We start from the raw sequence: 12,500 nt of genomic DNA on the forward strand, positions 1-12,500 counted from the left end.
CCCTTGAGCAAGGCCCTTAACCCTGTATTGCTCCAGGGGAGGATTGTCTCCTGCTTAGTCAAATCAACTGTACGTCGCTCTGGATAAGAGTGTCTGCCAAATGCCAATAATGTAATGTAATAGTTGAACAGTGAGTGATTCTCCCAGATGAATGCTAGTTTACCTACAGGTGGCAGGGAGAGAGAGGGAGAGAGAAGGCATGAGAGAGGGAATAAAAGAGAGAGAAAGTGACAGAGGGAAAGAGAGACAGATAGACTGAGAGTTTAGGAGTGAGAGCTTAGAGTTTAGGTGGCAAGCTGGGACCAGTTTTAAAGAGGCGTTCTCTCTTCACAGGGGTCTGCATTCCACTCCAGACTGGAAAAAAAGAACTTTCTCTCTCTCTCTCTCACACACACACACACACACACACACTCACACACAGTCACACACACACATACACACAGACACACACACACACACTCACACACACACACACACACACTCACACACTCACACAGTCACACACACTCACACACGCACACACGCACACACACACACAGACACACACACACGCACACACAGACACACAGACACACAATTAATTCTTTATGAATTTAATATCCGTAATGCTTTATGAATACACTGTCCTTAGGTCTTTATGAATATACTATCCTTAATTCTTTATGAATATAACATCCTTAATGCTTTATGAATACACTGCCCTTAATTCTTTATGAATACAACATTCTTAATTCTTTATGAATACTCTGTCCTTAGAGTATAACACTGTCCTTCATGAATATAACATCCTTGGTGCCATTAGAGTGTCATTATTTGGGGTCTGGTTGAGCGAGGGTGAGAGATTCAGATTAAATTAAATTTTTCACCTCAAATGAGAAATGTGTTTAATAACATATTTCCGTGTTGTGTCTGTGGTGTGATTCATAATTGACGTGTGATGCTATTATTCTGTGCTCATGCCGCTGCACTGTAAGCATGACTCAGCATAAACTGCAGCATGACACAGGTGGAGCTTTGCTTATGAAACATGACAAAGCGCATTAAATGTGACAGAAAGCTGCATCCGTTGGTGTCAGACAATCTTTAAAAGGGTCAGATAGAAATGGTAGGGTCCCACTTTTCCGGAGAACATTGGTGTTTGGGTTTTTCAGTTATTTCTTTCCTCCATAATGTCCATTATGAAGCTCTGCATGGTGGATACTGGCATGGTGGACTCATATCACTGAGCTCCACAATGGCTCATATCACTGAGCTCCACAATGGCTCATATCACTGAGCTCTGCACAGACTCATATCACTGAGCTCCACAATGGCTCATATCACTGAGCTCTGCACAGACTCATATCACTGAGCTCCACAATGGCTCATATCACTGAGCTCCACAATGGCTCATATCACTGAGCTCTGCAATGGCTCATATCACTGAGCTCTGCACAGACTCATATCACTGAGCTCCACAATGGCTCATATCACTGAGCTCCGCACAGACTCATATCACTGAGCTCCACAATGGCTCATATCACTGAGCTCTGCACAGGCTCATATCACTGAGCTCCATGATGACTCATATCACTGAGCTCTGCAAAGGCTCATATCACTGAGCTCTGCACAGGCTCATATCACTGAGCTCCACAATGGCTCATATCACTGAGCTCCGCACAGACTCATATCACTGAGCTCCACAATGGCTCATATCACTGAGCTCTGCACAGGCTCATATCACTGAGCTCCATGATGACTCATATCACTGAGCTCTGCAAAGGCTCATATCACTGAGCTCTGCAAAGGCTCATATCACTGAGCTCTGCACAGGCTCATATCACTGAGCTCCATGACGACTCATATCACTGAGCTCCACAATGGCTCATATCACTGAGCTCCACAATGGCTCATATCACTGAGCTCTGCACAGGCTCATATCACTGAGCTCCATGATGACTCATATCACTGAGCTCTGCAAAGGCTCATATCACTGAGCTCTGCACAGGCTCATATCACTGAGCTCCATGACGACTCATATCACTGAGCTCCATGACTGCTCATATCACTGAGCTCCACAAAGGCTCATATCACTGAGCTCCACAATGGCTCATATCACTGAGCTCCACAATGGCTCATATCACTGAGCTCTGCACAGGCTCATATCACTGAGCTCCACAATGGCTCATATCACTGAGCTCTGCAAAGGCTCATATCACTGAGCTCTGCACAGGCTCATATCACTGAGCTCCATGACGACTCATATCACTGAGCTCCACAAAGGCTCATATCACTGAGCTCCACAATGGCTCATATCACTGAGCTCTGCACAGACTCATATCACTGAGCTCTGCACAGGCTCATATCACTGAGCTCCACAATGGCTCATATCACTGAGCTCTGCAATGGCTCATATCACTCTGGAGGTGAAGGGAGAGCCATTGTTAACGGCAGACAAAATAATCACATTAATTCCCATTATCCTGTCATTACTGCGGTGTTATTCACCGCGTTATTGCTCCTGTCAGCTCATTTATTTATTTGTTTATTTATTTATTTCACCTGTATGCCTGCTGTGAAATCAATTGGAGGCAATATCAACATTTTGTTAAGATGATTACTCTTATTTATCACACATTTATATAACTCCTTGTAGTAAAAAAAAAAAAAATACCCAGGGCAGTGTTCTCATACCTTGCAATGAAAATAAAGGAGTATATAAAAGACTGTATGCAAGGAATGGCAGCTCCTTCACATGAGCACAGCTCAGGGTGTTGTGATGGGAATGGTGAACTGACTGCATTCATATAGCGTGATAGGCTGCCATGCACGGCACCAAGCGGATCATCCGGACCGATTGGGTGTTAAGGCCCGGACACACCAAACCGACGGTCGGCCGCGGAGCGCCGACAAAGATCGCCTCGCGTCGATACGCGTCGTTAATGTTGGCTGTGCCGAACACACCGCAACGACGGTCCGCCGGTTGCTGGTTTACTTCACGCGCTCATACATGGCAGTTGGTGGCAGTTCGAACTGTCAAAAGTGTGACTGGAGCCAGGTCAATATTTTTGCTGGGTACTCGGTATGTCCAGCCTTATAAGTCCAAAGTCCCTGGTTACTTTTTCATAGTTTCAATGGATTTTGACAATAGACATGTCAGACTTCAATCATGTTAACGCTCTCGAGCGTGCGTCAAAGTTTAGGTAGCAAATAACAGTGCTGTATCCTTCTGACGTCATTTACATAGCTACAGAACTGTCCGATCACGCCGAATCACTGATAGAAACAAGATGAATTAATGACGATTCAGAAAATGTATAACTTTTAAAGATTTAAATAAATCCTATGGTGGGACTTTTGCCATTTATGGACGGTACGACAGAAAATTCCGGTGCCGTCGAACTTAATCGAATGCTTTTATTTATATCGTTCGAATGACCAAGTGCCGTTAAAAAGCAAATTGTATGGCTTTGTGCTATTCGCGTATGCTAGCTACATCATGCTAACATCGTACAGGGACCAGTAAAGGCTTAGAACACACTAGCACTTAGTTATTGTAAGTTTAACGATCACCTCTACTGTAAAGTAAAAACGTGGACAAATTACGTTTTCTGTGAGAAATCTATTGGCGAGCTCACGTGCACACACAGCGGTCTACATTCTAAAGCTCCACTTTGCCCTCCCTACTATAAGCAGCCGTTGTCTCGCTCACAACAAACAGTTTGCAGCAATTTCCCTGTTCTCTCGCTATTTAGTAATACTAGTCGAAAATTATGTCTGGTAGTGATAGTAACTTTGGAATGGCTTGCTTTCGTCGCTTCCGTTTCTCTTCTCGTGCACTGATTCGCTAGCTGGACAGCCAATCAGAGAGCTCTCTCTCATCGACGGCTCCGGGGGCTCCGACGCCGATTCAACATGTTGAACATGGAGCCCTCCAAAACACGCGGACGAGTGTCGGCGTGCGGGACACACCGGAAAGACTCGGCCGACAGGGCGCCACCGACGTCCGACGGCCGACCAGACACACCAAACCGACGGTCGGCCGTCGGGCGTCGGTGGCGCCCTGTCGGCCGAGTCTTTAGGGATCTTGCTCAGAGACCCTTCAGGGCAGGGAATCGAACCTGGAACCCTGAGACTGCTAGACGACCACTCTTACCTCCTGAGTGTCACTATAGCCTGCTCATGAATAATTAAGTAGTACTTTTACACTAGTATTTATTTTCCAGTCAAGGCCCGGACACACCAAACCGACGGTCGGCCGTCAGACGTCGGTGGCGCCCTGTCGGCCGAGTCTTTCCGGTGTGTCCCGCACGCCGACACTCCGTCGGCGTGTTTTGGAGGGCTCCATGTTCAACATGTTGAATCGGCGTCGGAGCCACCGGAGCCGTCGATGAGAGAGAGCTCTCTGATTGGCTGTCCAGTGCACGAGAAGAGAAACGGAAGCGACGAAAGCAAGCCATTCCAAAGTTACTATCACTACCAGACATAATTTTCGATTAGTATTACTAAATAGCGAGAGAACAAGGAAATTGCTGCAAACTGTTTGTTGTGAGCGAGACAATGGCTGCTTCTAGGTCCAACGCAATGCAAACGCATTCCCCGGTCTTCCGGTTTCCATTTTTTGAAAGACAAATACAGACTACCGCCACGCAGGCGCAGAACGTACGTGCAACTCGGCCGTCGGCGGACCGTCGTTGTGGTGTGTTCGGCACAGCCAACATTAACGACGCGTATCGACGCGAGGCGATCTTTGTCGGCGCTCCGCGGCCGACCGTCGGTTTGGTGTGTCCGGGCCTTCAGTGGGACTGTCTCCGCCATCCTAATTAAGATCCTGAGACTCCGTTAAATTAATGCTGCAGGTCAGAATGGTTTCAGTGTTTCTCATAATCACCTGATCAAGATCATTAGTCTTTAATTTAACCAATTCCCTCCCCTGATTCCAAGAGTGTTACAGGTTTAAAAACATTCAGTGCCCTACAGGCAATATGGACCAGGGTAGAGTTGTCCTACAGACCCTGTGGCTCTCCAGGACCAGGGTAGAGAAGCCCTACAGACCCTGTGGACCAGGGTAGAGTAGCCCTACAGACACTGTGGCTCTCCAGGATCAGGGTAGGGTAGCCCTACAGACATATCTATCTTTTTGAGAAGCCCTGCACTGTGGTGTTGAGTAGTCTGATGTAGGTACGGTGTAATCTGCTCATTAAATAATCACACCACTGGATAATCCTACCTCCAGGATTGAGCCAGTGGATTGGGTGTAATGAGTTCACTGTGGTCGTGAGTTTGGAGCACTGGAGCATTTTCTGTTGTTGTTGCATCAGCAGATTTCAGGCAGGCCTGTAATCTGCGGTCACATAATGAAGCAGAGCTTAAGAATGGTGTCCATGCAGAGGGGAAGCCAAAACAACCTGCTGGCTGTGGTTAGTCTGTGTGGGTGGGGCATGTGTGCATCAGTGATGCTGTGAAAGACCGGTTTGTTCACATCCTGCTTCTGCTCACCTACACAATCCCCCTCTATGTATTGCTATTTTATTTGTGGTAGAGCATTACTATAAATAATAAAATAATAGATTTCTTGCTTTATTTTTTATATTCCAGATATATGTATAAGAACCAGGATGTATATTTACTTCTTGAATTATTGTGACATGTGATCTTATGTGTTAATACCCAGTTTTTGAGTGAAAGTGTCACCTGTCAGTCTATACAGGTGAGATCAAGATCTTTTCCTTACCTGACAAAGACAAAATGGCCAAGAAATTGTCATTGTTTTTATATTATATTACATTTGTTTGGCACTTTCATCCAAAGTGGCTTACTATACAGTATACGCATACCAAAGGTCACTGAACAACTACAGAACACAGGTCAGATAAGGTACAATTCATGTAAATATCAGTTATCCACAGCCATGAACATAAAGTCTAGTTCACTGTAGTTTGAGCCCCTGCACAAATGTGAATTTATTAAAAAGTATTTATTTGACAGTCTGACAAAGGCTCGAAATGTTACTTTGTGGTGTTAATTAATTCAGTCAGTAACTGTGCTCTTTAGAGCAGCTTGTATGGAGTTAGGCATGAGGATCTTTGCTCTTTAGCGCAGGTTGTATGGAGTTAGGCATGAGGATCTTTGCTCTTTAGCGCAGGTTGTATGGAGTTAGGCATGAGGATCTTTGCTCTTTAGCGCAGGTTGTATGGAGTTAGGCATGAGGATCTTTGCTCTTTAGCGCAGGTTGTATGGAGTTAGGCATGAGGATCTTTGCTCTTTAGCGCAGGTTGTATGGAGTCAGGTGTGTGTGTATGTGTGGGTTTGCATGCGTGTCTGTATGTTTCTGAGCGTGAGTATGTGTGCATTTCTGCGAGTGTGTGTAACACTACAGGGCATTGTTGATTTTTATATATTCAGAGAGCTGGAATTGTACATCTCAGATGTGAACAAACAGAAGAGTAACCTGCCCTGAACCTCTGTTTCCTGTTTTGATGGTTCCCTGGAGTGTGTGTGTGTATGTGTGAGTGTGAGTGTGAGTGTGTGTGTGTGTGTGTGCATAAGCGTGCGTGTGCGTGTGCGTGTCTGTGTATGTGTGCATTGATTCTGCTGTTGTGGGTGCTTTGTGTGTGCGTGTGTGTGCATGTGTGCGTGAGTGTGTATGTGTCTTTGTGTGTGAGTGCGTGTGAGTGTGTGCATGTGCGTGTATGTGTCTTTGTGTGTGACTGTGTGCATGTGTGTATGTGCGTGTATGTGTCTTTGTGTGTGCGTGCGTATGTGTCTTTGTGTGTGTGTGTGTGTGTGTGTGTGTGTGTGTGTGTGTGTGTGAGTGTGTGCATGTGTGGATTCTGTGGTGGTGGGTGCTTAGTGTTCAGGAGCATATGGCTAATAAAGCTGCTATTGGACCATGTCCTGCTCATCTCCCTGGTGAACAGATACCATCAGACTAACATACTTCTAAAGGGGCTTATTAAAATATGCTGCTCTACTGCCTAACACTGAAGAGCAGGAACTTGGCTTCAGGAATGACTGAAAGGGTCCAAATCAATTACATCAATTCAAGTCTTCAAGTGCTAGTAGTGAGGATTAATTTATCTCGCCTTGCCATCTTCCTGGGCGCTGCGAATACCACCCGCGCGCCCTGCCCGAGCCCTTCCTGCGCGCATACGCGCCTGCGCCGTCACCGTCCACACACTCGCGCTAATCACCGGTTCGCTCCCGGGCCTGACCCCGTCTCCACGTGCCATATGGCGCCTGCTTTCGCACCAGGAAGCGTTCCATCAGCGCTCGGACATTTTGGGGGCACGGTGACGCAAGAGGACCCAATTTTCTGGGTAAAATTAAATCGCAAAGCGCGCGTGATGAAAGTAAAAGTGCTGAGACAGGGAGTGTGGTAATCCCCACGGTGGCCCGCACGTTCACTTACCACATAACGACATTTAATACAAAAACGCGACCGCTGTGCTTATATTTATGATTGTTTGACGTCATTGTTCAGACACTATTCTTATGTGCAAGGCCTTGTTTGATACAGTAATAGACTGTTTATTACAACTGTCCCTCTGTATCTCTGTAATAAATGTGTGTAGCTATGTGTGTGTTTGCAGGTGCATCTGTGTGGTTTATTCTGTAATAAATATTTGGGTGCGTGTGTGTGCGTATTTGCAGGTGCATCTGTGCGGTTTATTCTGTTATAAATGCAGAACCGGCTCACACTAATCAAGCCGATTTAAAAAGCCGGAAACCACACTCTACGTCTCTGTACGAAGGACTTATTTTAAACTTATGTTAAACTTATTTTTGGTCTCCGTCTTCTGCCCGGGCGCTGGCGGAGCCCCGGGTCTGTCTGAAGCTTCTCCTCGTTCGCGCGCAGTCCTCACTCTGGGTGTTATCTCGTGCTGGAATGAGGGAGGAGGGGGGAGTGATGAGTCAATTCAACTAATAATTTAATGGGGACACGGGGAGCGCGAGAGAGGGAGCGCGAGAGAGCGCGCGAAAGAAAGAAAATAAAGAAAAAGAGGTTCCGTGCGGCCGCAAATAAAAACAACCGCCGCTAACATCGCCAGGAGATTATTGGCATCTTCACTGTGCTGAATGCGTCACCGAAATCGGAAAGAGAAACGCACTTTTATTATTTCTGACTACGAACCGTAGCGTACACATCGTACTCACATGAGAAGGCTTTTCGCCTCCTTTCCTCCCGGAGAGATGGACAGGCTACGCTGACACTCCGCTGGAGATCTATACAGATGCCAGATGCGTACCGAAACAGGATGGGTGTATAGCCTAGGCTGACATTTGTTTGCGTCCACGTCCGTATTTTTTCGTAGTACCTATATTTTAGACTACCGTTCCAAACGATGGAGGTTGAGAACTCCAACGGAGGACTTCACGCACTATGTATATTTTTTTTAACTTTTTTTTAAACGAGTGTGTCCATTTCTCTGAGGTTCGGAAGCCCGTCTTTGTGGCTCGGAATTAAATGCCAGCCGACCGTTATCGCCAATCAGCGGTTTTCAAGATAGCCTCCCGCGTCCCATCGACCCCTCGTGTTATCGCCCTTCTGTCCTGGCTCAAATTCAAATTGGGAAATCGGGGGGAGAATAACCCCGTCAGAAGACCGATGTCCCTTGCCATGCCTGTGAAGCGTTAAAACTCGGATAGTTCAGCTCCGTCCTGCTTCACCGAATGGTTTGTTGAAGAGGGCATAAGGGACCTGCGGCGCTGGATGTGCCTGGGAGTTTTGGGGCGGTGAGTTTCGGGGCTGCTTCGCCTAATTTGTCTCTGATCTGCGGCATTGTTCCTCTCCACGGGCAGCGCGCGGCTCCTTTGTCTGTTTCAGAGGTCACCGCAAAATCCTGACCTGGACTCTCCGGCGACGGAGTGCGGAGTGAACTGTCCCTGCTTCGGGAAATGGGCAACATTGAACAGCCGAACAATTTGTAATAGTAATTTTTTTTAAACTATTATTGTAATAATAATAAAACATGTTTGATTTTCAGGAAAGTGTATTTCCATTTAGGGACAGCCTTAGACGGCGTTTTGGGCAGAACATTTAGATTTTGTTCTGAATGTAACTGCAAGTGTATGGGCTCGAACAGGAGAAGTATGATTAATAAAACATAATTTAGATTAAAATGTACATGTAATTGTAGGTTTGAAACTGAATATACCTGTGTGGGGCTGTGTGTGGCCCAGGTAATGTACTGTACTCACCTGTGTGGGGCTGTGTGGGGCCCAGGTAATGTACTGTACTCACCTGTGTGTGGCTGTGTGGGGCCCAGGTAATGTACTGTACTCACCTGTGTGGGGCCCAGGTAATGTACTGTACTCACCTGTGTGGGGCCCAGGTAATGTACTGTACTCACCTGTGTGGGGCTGTGTGGGGCTGTGTGGGGCCCAGGTGATGTACTGTACTCACCTGTGTGGGGCTGTGTGGGGCTGTGTGGGGCCCAGGTAATGTACTGTACTCATCTGTGTGGGGCCCAGGTAATGTACTGTACTCATCTGTGTGGGGCCCAGGTGATGTACTGTACTCACCTGTGTGGGGCTGTGTGGGGCCCAGGTAATGTACTGTACTCACCTGTGTGGGGCCCAGGTGATGTACTGTACTCACCTGTGTGGGGCTGTGTGGGGCCCAGGTAATGTACTGTACTCACCTGTGTGGGGCCCAGGTGATGTACTGTACTCACCTGTGTGGGGCTGTGTGGGGCCCAGGTAATGTACTGTACTCACCTGTGTGGGGCCCAGGTAATGTACTGTACTCACCTGTGTGGGGCCCAGGTAATGTACTGTACTCACCTGTGTGGGGCCCAGGTAATGTACTGTACTCACCTGTGTGGGGCCCAGGTAATGTACTGTACTCACCTGTGTGGGTTCAGGGTTTTTCTCATTTAAATTAAAATCTCTTTCGCAAAAGAGACATGCAGCAAAATAAACATTTTGCAAAATAAGCAGCAGCACAGTTTAAACGGGACAGGACAGACAATATACAGTATACAACACAACAAACATCATTCACTGAAATGGTTTCATGTGTGACCTAACTAGTTTCTTGAGTAAGGGGTGTGGTCAGATTAATTGATGAAGGGTTGTTGTCCGCTTGATTAATCGAAATATCGGTGTTGCCTGATTTAATATTTTAATATGATCTGTTTGATTGATTGAACGATTGGTTAATTCATTGGATTGATGGATGGACTGTTTGAATAATTGACTGATTGATTGTTTGTTTGGTGGATTCATTAATTTATTGATTGTGACTCTTTTATTGGTTGAGTCAATCTATCAGTCACACAGTCTGATTTATTGATTGATTGAATGATTGATTGATTGATAGTTTGATTGACTGATTGATGTATTGATGTAATTGATTGTCTGACCTCCTTCCCCCCCTCTCTCCCCCAGGTGAGCGTGTGTGTGGGGGGGGGCGGGGGGCGGGGCTCTGGGAGATGGCTCACCTGAGCGAGGTGCACCTGGGGAAGGAGAACTGCCCCACGGACCCCAAGGGCCCCCCGGCAAAACTGCCCCGGCTGGGGCAGAACGGGAGTCCCCTCGGGGGCCCGGCCTGGCTGGGGGGCCTGGGAGGGGCCCTCAAACCGCTGGGGCCCATCCACCTGCGGCCCCGCCACAAGAGAGGTAAGACTCTGAGAGTAGCCCACACGTAGCCCCCACGCCGCTGAGAGTGTTTATACGTCTGAGAGTAGCCCACACGTAGCCCCCACGCCACTGAGAGTGTTTATACGTCTGAGAGTAGCCCACACATAGCCCCCACGCCGCTGAGAGTGTTTATACGTCTGAGAGTAGCCCACACGTAGCCCCCACGCCGCTGAGAGTGGTTATACGTCTGAGAGTAGCCCACACGTAGCCCCTACACCACGGAGAGTGTTTATACGTCTGAGAGTAGCCCACGCGTAGCCCCCACGCCACGGAGAGTGTTTATACGTCTGAGAGTAGCCCACGCGTAGCCCCCACGCCGCTGAGAGTGTTTATACGTCTGAGAGTAGCCCACACGTAGCCCCCACGCCGCGGAGAGTTACACCGCCCTGCAGTTACACCGCCAAAACGCTAGTGTTCATCGTCATTAGATCCCATAATCATTTGCGATGAACTGTATGGATCTTACTTCCCTTAAATTAATGGCGGCTGAAAACAGCGCAGAGTTCGCAAAGAGAGCTTGTCCACAAGTGCAAGTACAAAAAGTTTTCGTTAAACTTTATAAACAACATTTTAATTGCTTAACACACTGAAACAACGTATGTAATGTTTCAGTCTCATGAGCCAGCCGGCTGAATTAAGCATCACGTAATCACTTTACTTTCACTTTGACACTTTTCTGCCTTCAAAGTGTGTCTCATTCGCGTGCTGAGAACACGCCTCCGAAGGACAGATTACTAATCAGGCAACGAGGCATCCAGTCAACAGCACAGGCGACTGAAACTGACCAATGGCAGAGCAGCTGGAAATGCATGATGCAATGCTACCAAGCGGACCAATCACAGCTTACGGTCCGCGTCGCCGTGGCGTGTCAGGCTCAAACTCAGCCTGGTATCTGCCCTGAGAGCAGCAGTGTGTAATCAGTGTGTAATCAGTGTGTAATCAGTGTGTAATCAGTGTGTAATCACGGTGTTGTTATGTCTCAAACCTGTCTGGGTCTCAAACCTGCAGCGTGTAATCAGTGTGTAATCAGTGTGTAATCAGTGTGTAATCAGTGTGTAATCACGGTGTTGTTATGTCTCAAACCTGTCTGGGTCTCAAACCTGCAGTGTGTAATCAGTGTGTAATCAGTGTGTAATCAGTGTGTAATCACGGTGTTGTTATGTCTCAACCTGCAGTGTGTAATCAGTGTGTAATCACGGTGTTGTTATGTGTGTGTAAGAGCAGTGTGTAATCACGGTGTTGTTCTGTGTGTGTAGCAGCAGTGTGTAATCACCGGTGTTGTTCTGTGTGTGTAAGAGCAGTGTGTAATCACGGTGTTGTTCTGTGTGTGTAACACCAGTGTGTAATCACGGTGTTGTTCTGTGTGTGTAACACCAGTGTGTAATCACGGTGTTGTTCTGTGTGTGTAACAGCAGTGTGTAATCACGGTGTTGTTCTGTGTGTGTAGCAGCAGTGTGTAATCACGGTGTTGTTCTGTGTGTGTAACAGCAGTGTGTAATCAGGGTGTTGTTCTGTGTGTGTAACAGCAGTGTGTAATCACGGTGTTGTTCTGTGTGTGTAAGAGCAGTGTGTAATCACGGTGTTGTTATGTGTGTGTAACAGCAGTGTGTAATCACGGTGTTGTTCTGTGTGTGTAAGAGCAGTGTGTAATCACGGTGTTGTTATGTGTGTGTAACAGCAGTGTGTAATCACGGTGTTGTTCTGTGTGTGTAACAGCAGTGTGTAATCACGGTGTTGTTATGTGTGTGTAAGAGCAGTGTGTAATCACGGTGTTGTTATGTGTGTGTAACAGCAGTGTGTAATCACGGTGTTGTTATGTGTGTGTAACAGCAGTGTGTAATCACGGTGTTGTTATGTGTGTGTAAGAGCAGTGTGTA

The 12,500-nt window shown here is 47.0% G+C and overlaps 1 protein-coding gene across 1 annotated transcript in view; it reads left to right on the forward strand.

The window, feature by feature from the left end:
- The window catches only part of LOC133137745 (DNA-binding protein SATB1-like), a 31,884-nt gene that overhangs the window by 9,277 nt on the left and 10,107 nt on the right, over positions 1-12,500 (forward strand). Inside the window, exon 2 of the mRNA XM_061256074.1 lies at positions 10,372-10,602. Coding sequence (XP_061112058.1) covers positions 10,416-10,602 — 187 coding nt within the window. The 5' untranslated portion in view covers positions 10,372-10,415. The remainder of the gene's footprint in view (positions 1-10,371; positions 10,603-12,500) is intronic.

Source organism: Conger conger, chromosome 9 (genome assembly GCF_963514075.1).
Source record: "Conger conger chromosome 9, fConCon1.1, whole genome shotgun sequence".
Classification (NCBI taxonomy): domain Eukaryota; kingdom Metazoa; phylum Chordata; class Actinopteri; order Anguilliformes; family Congridae; genus Conger; species Conger conger.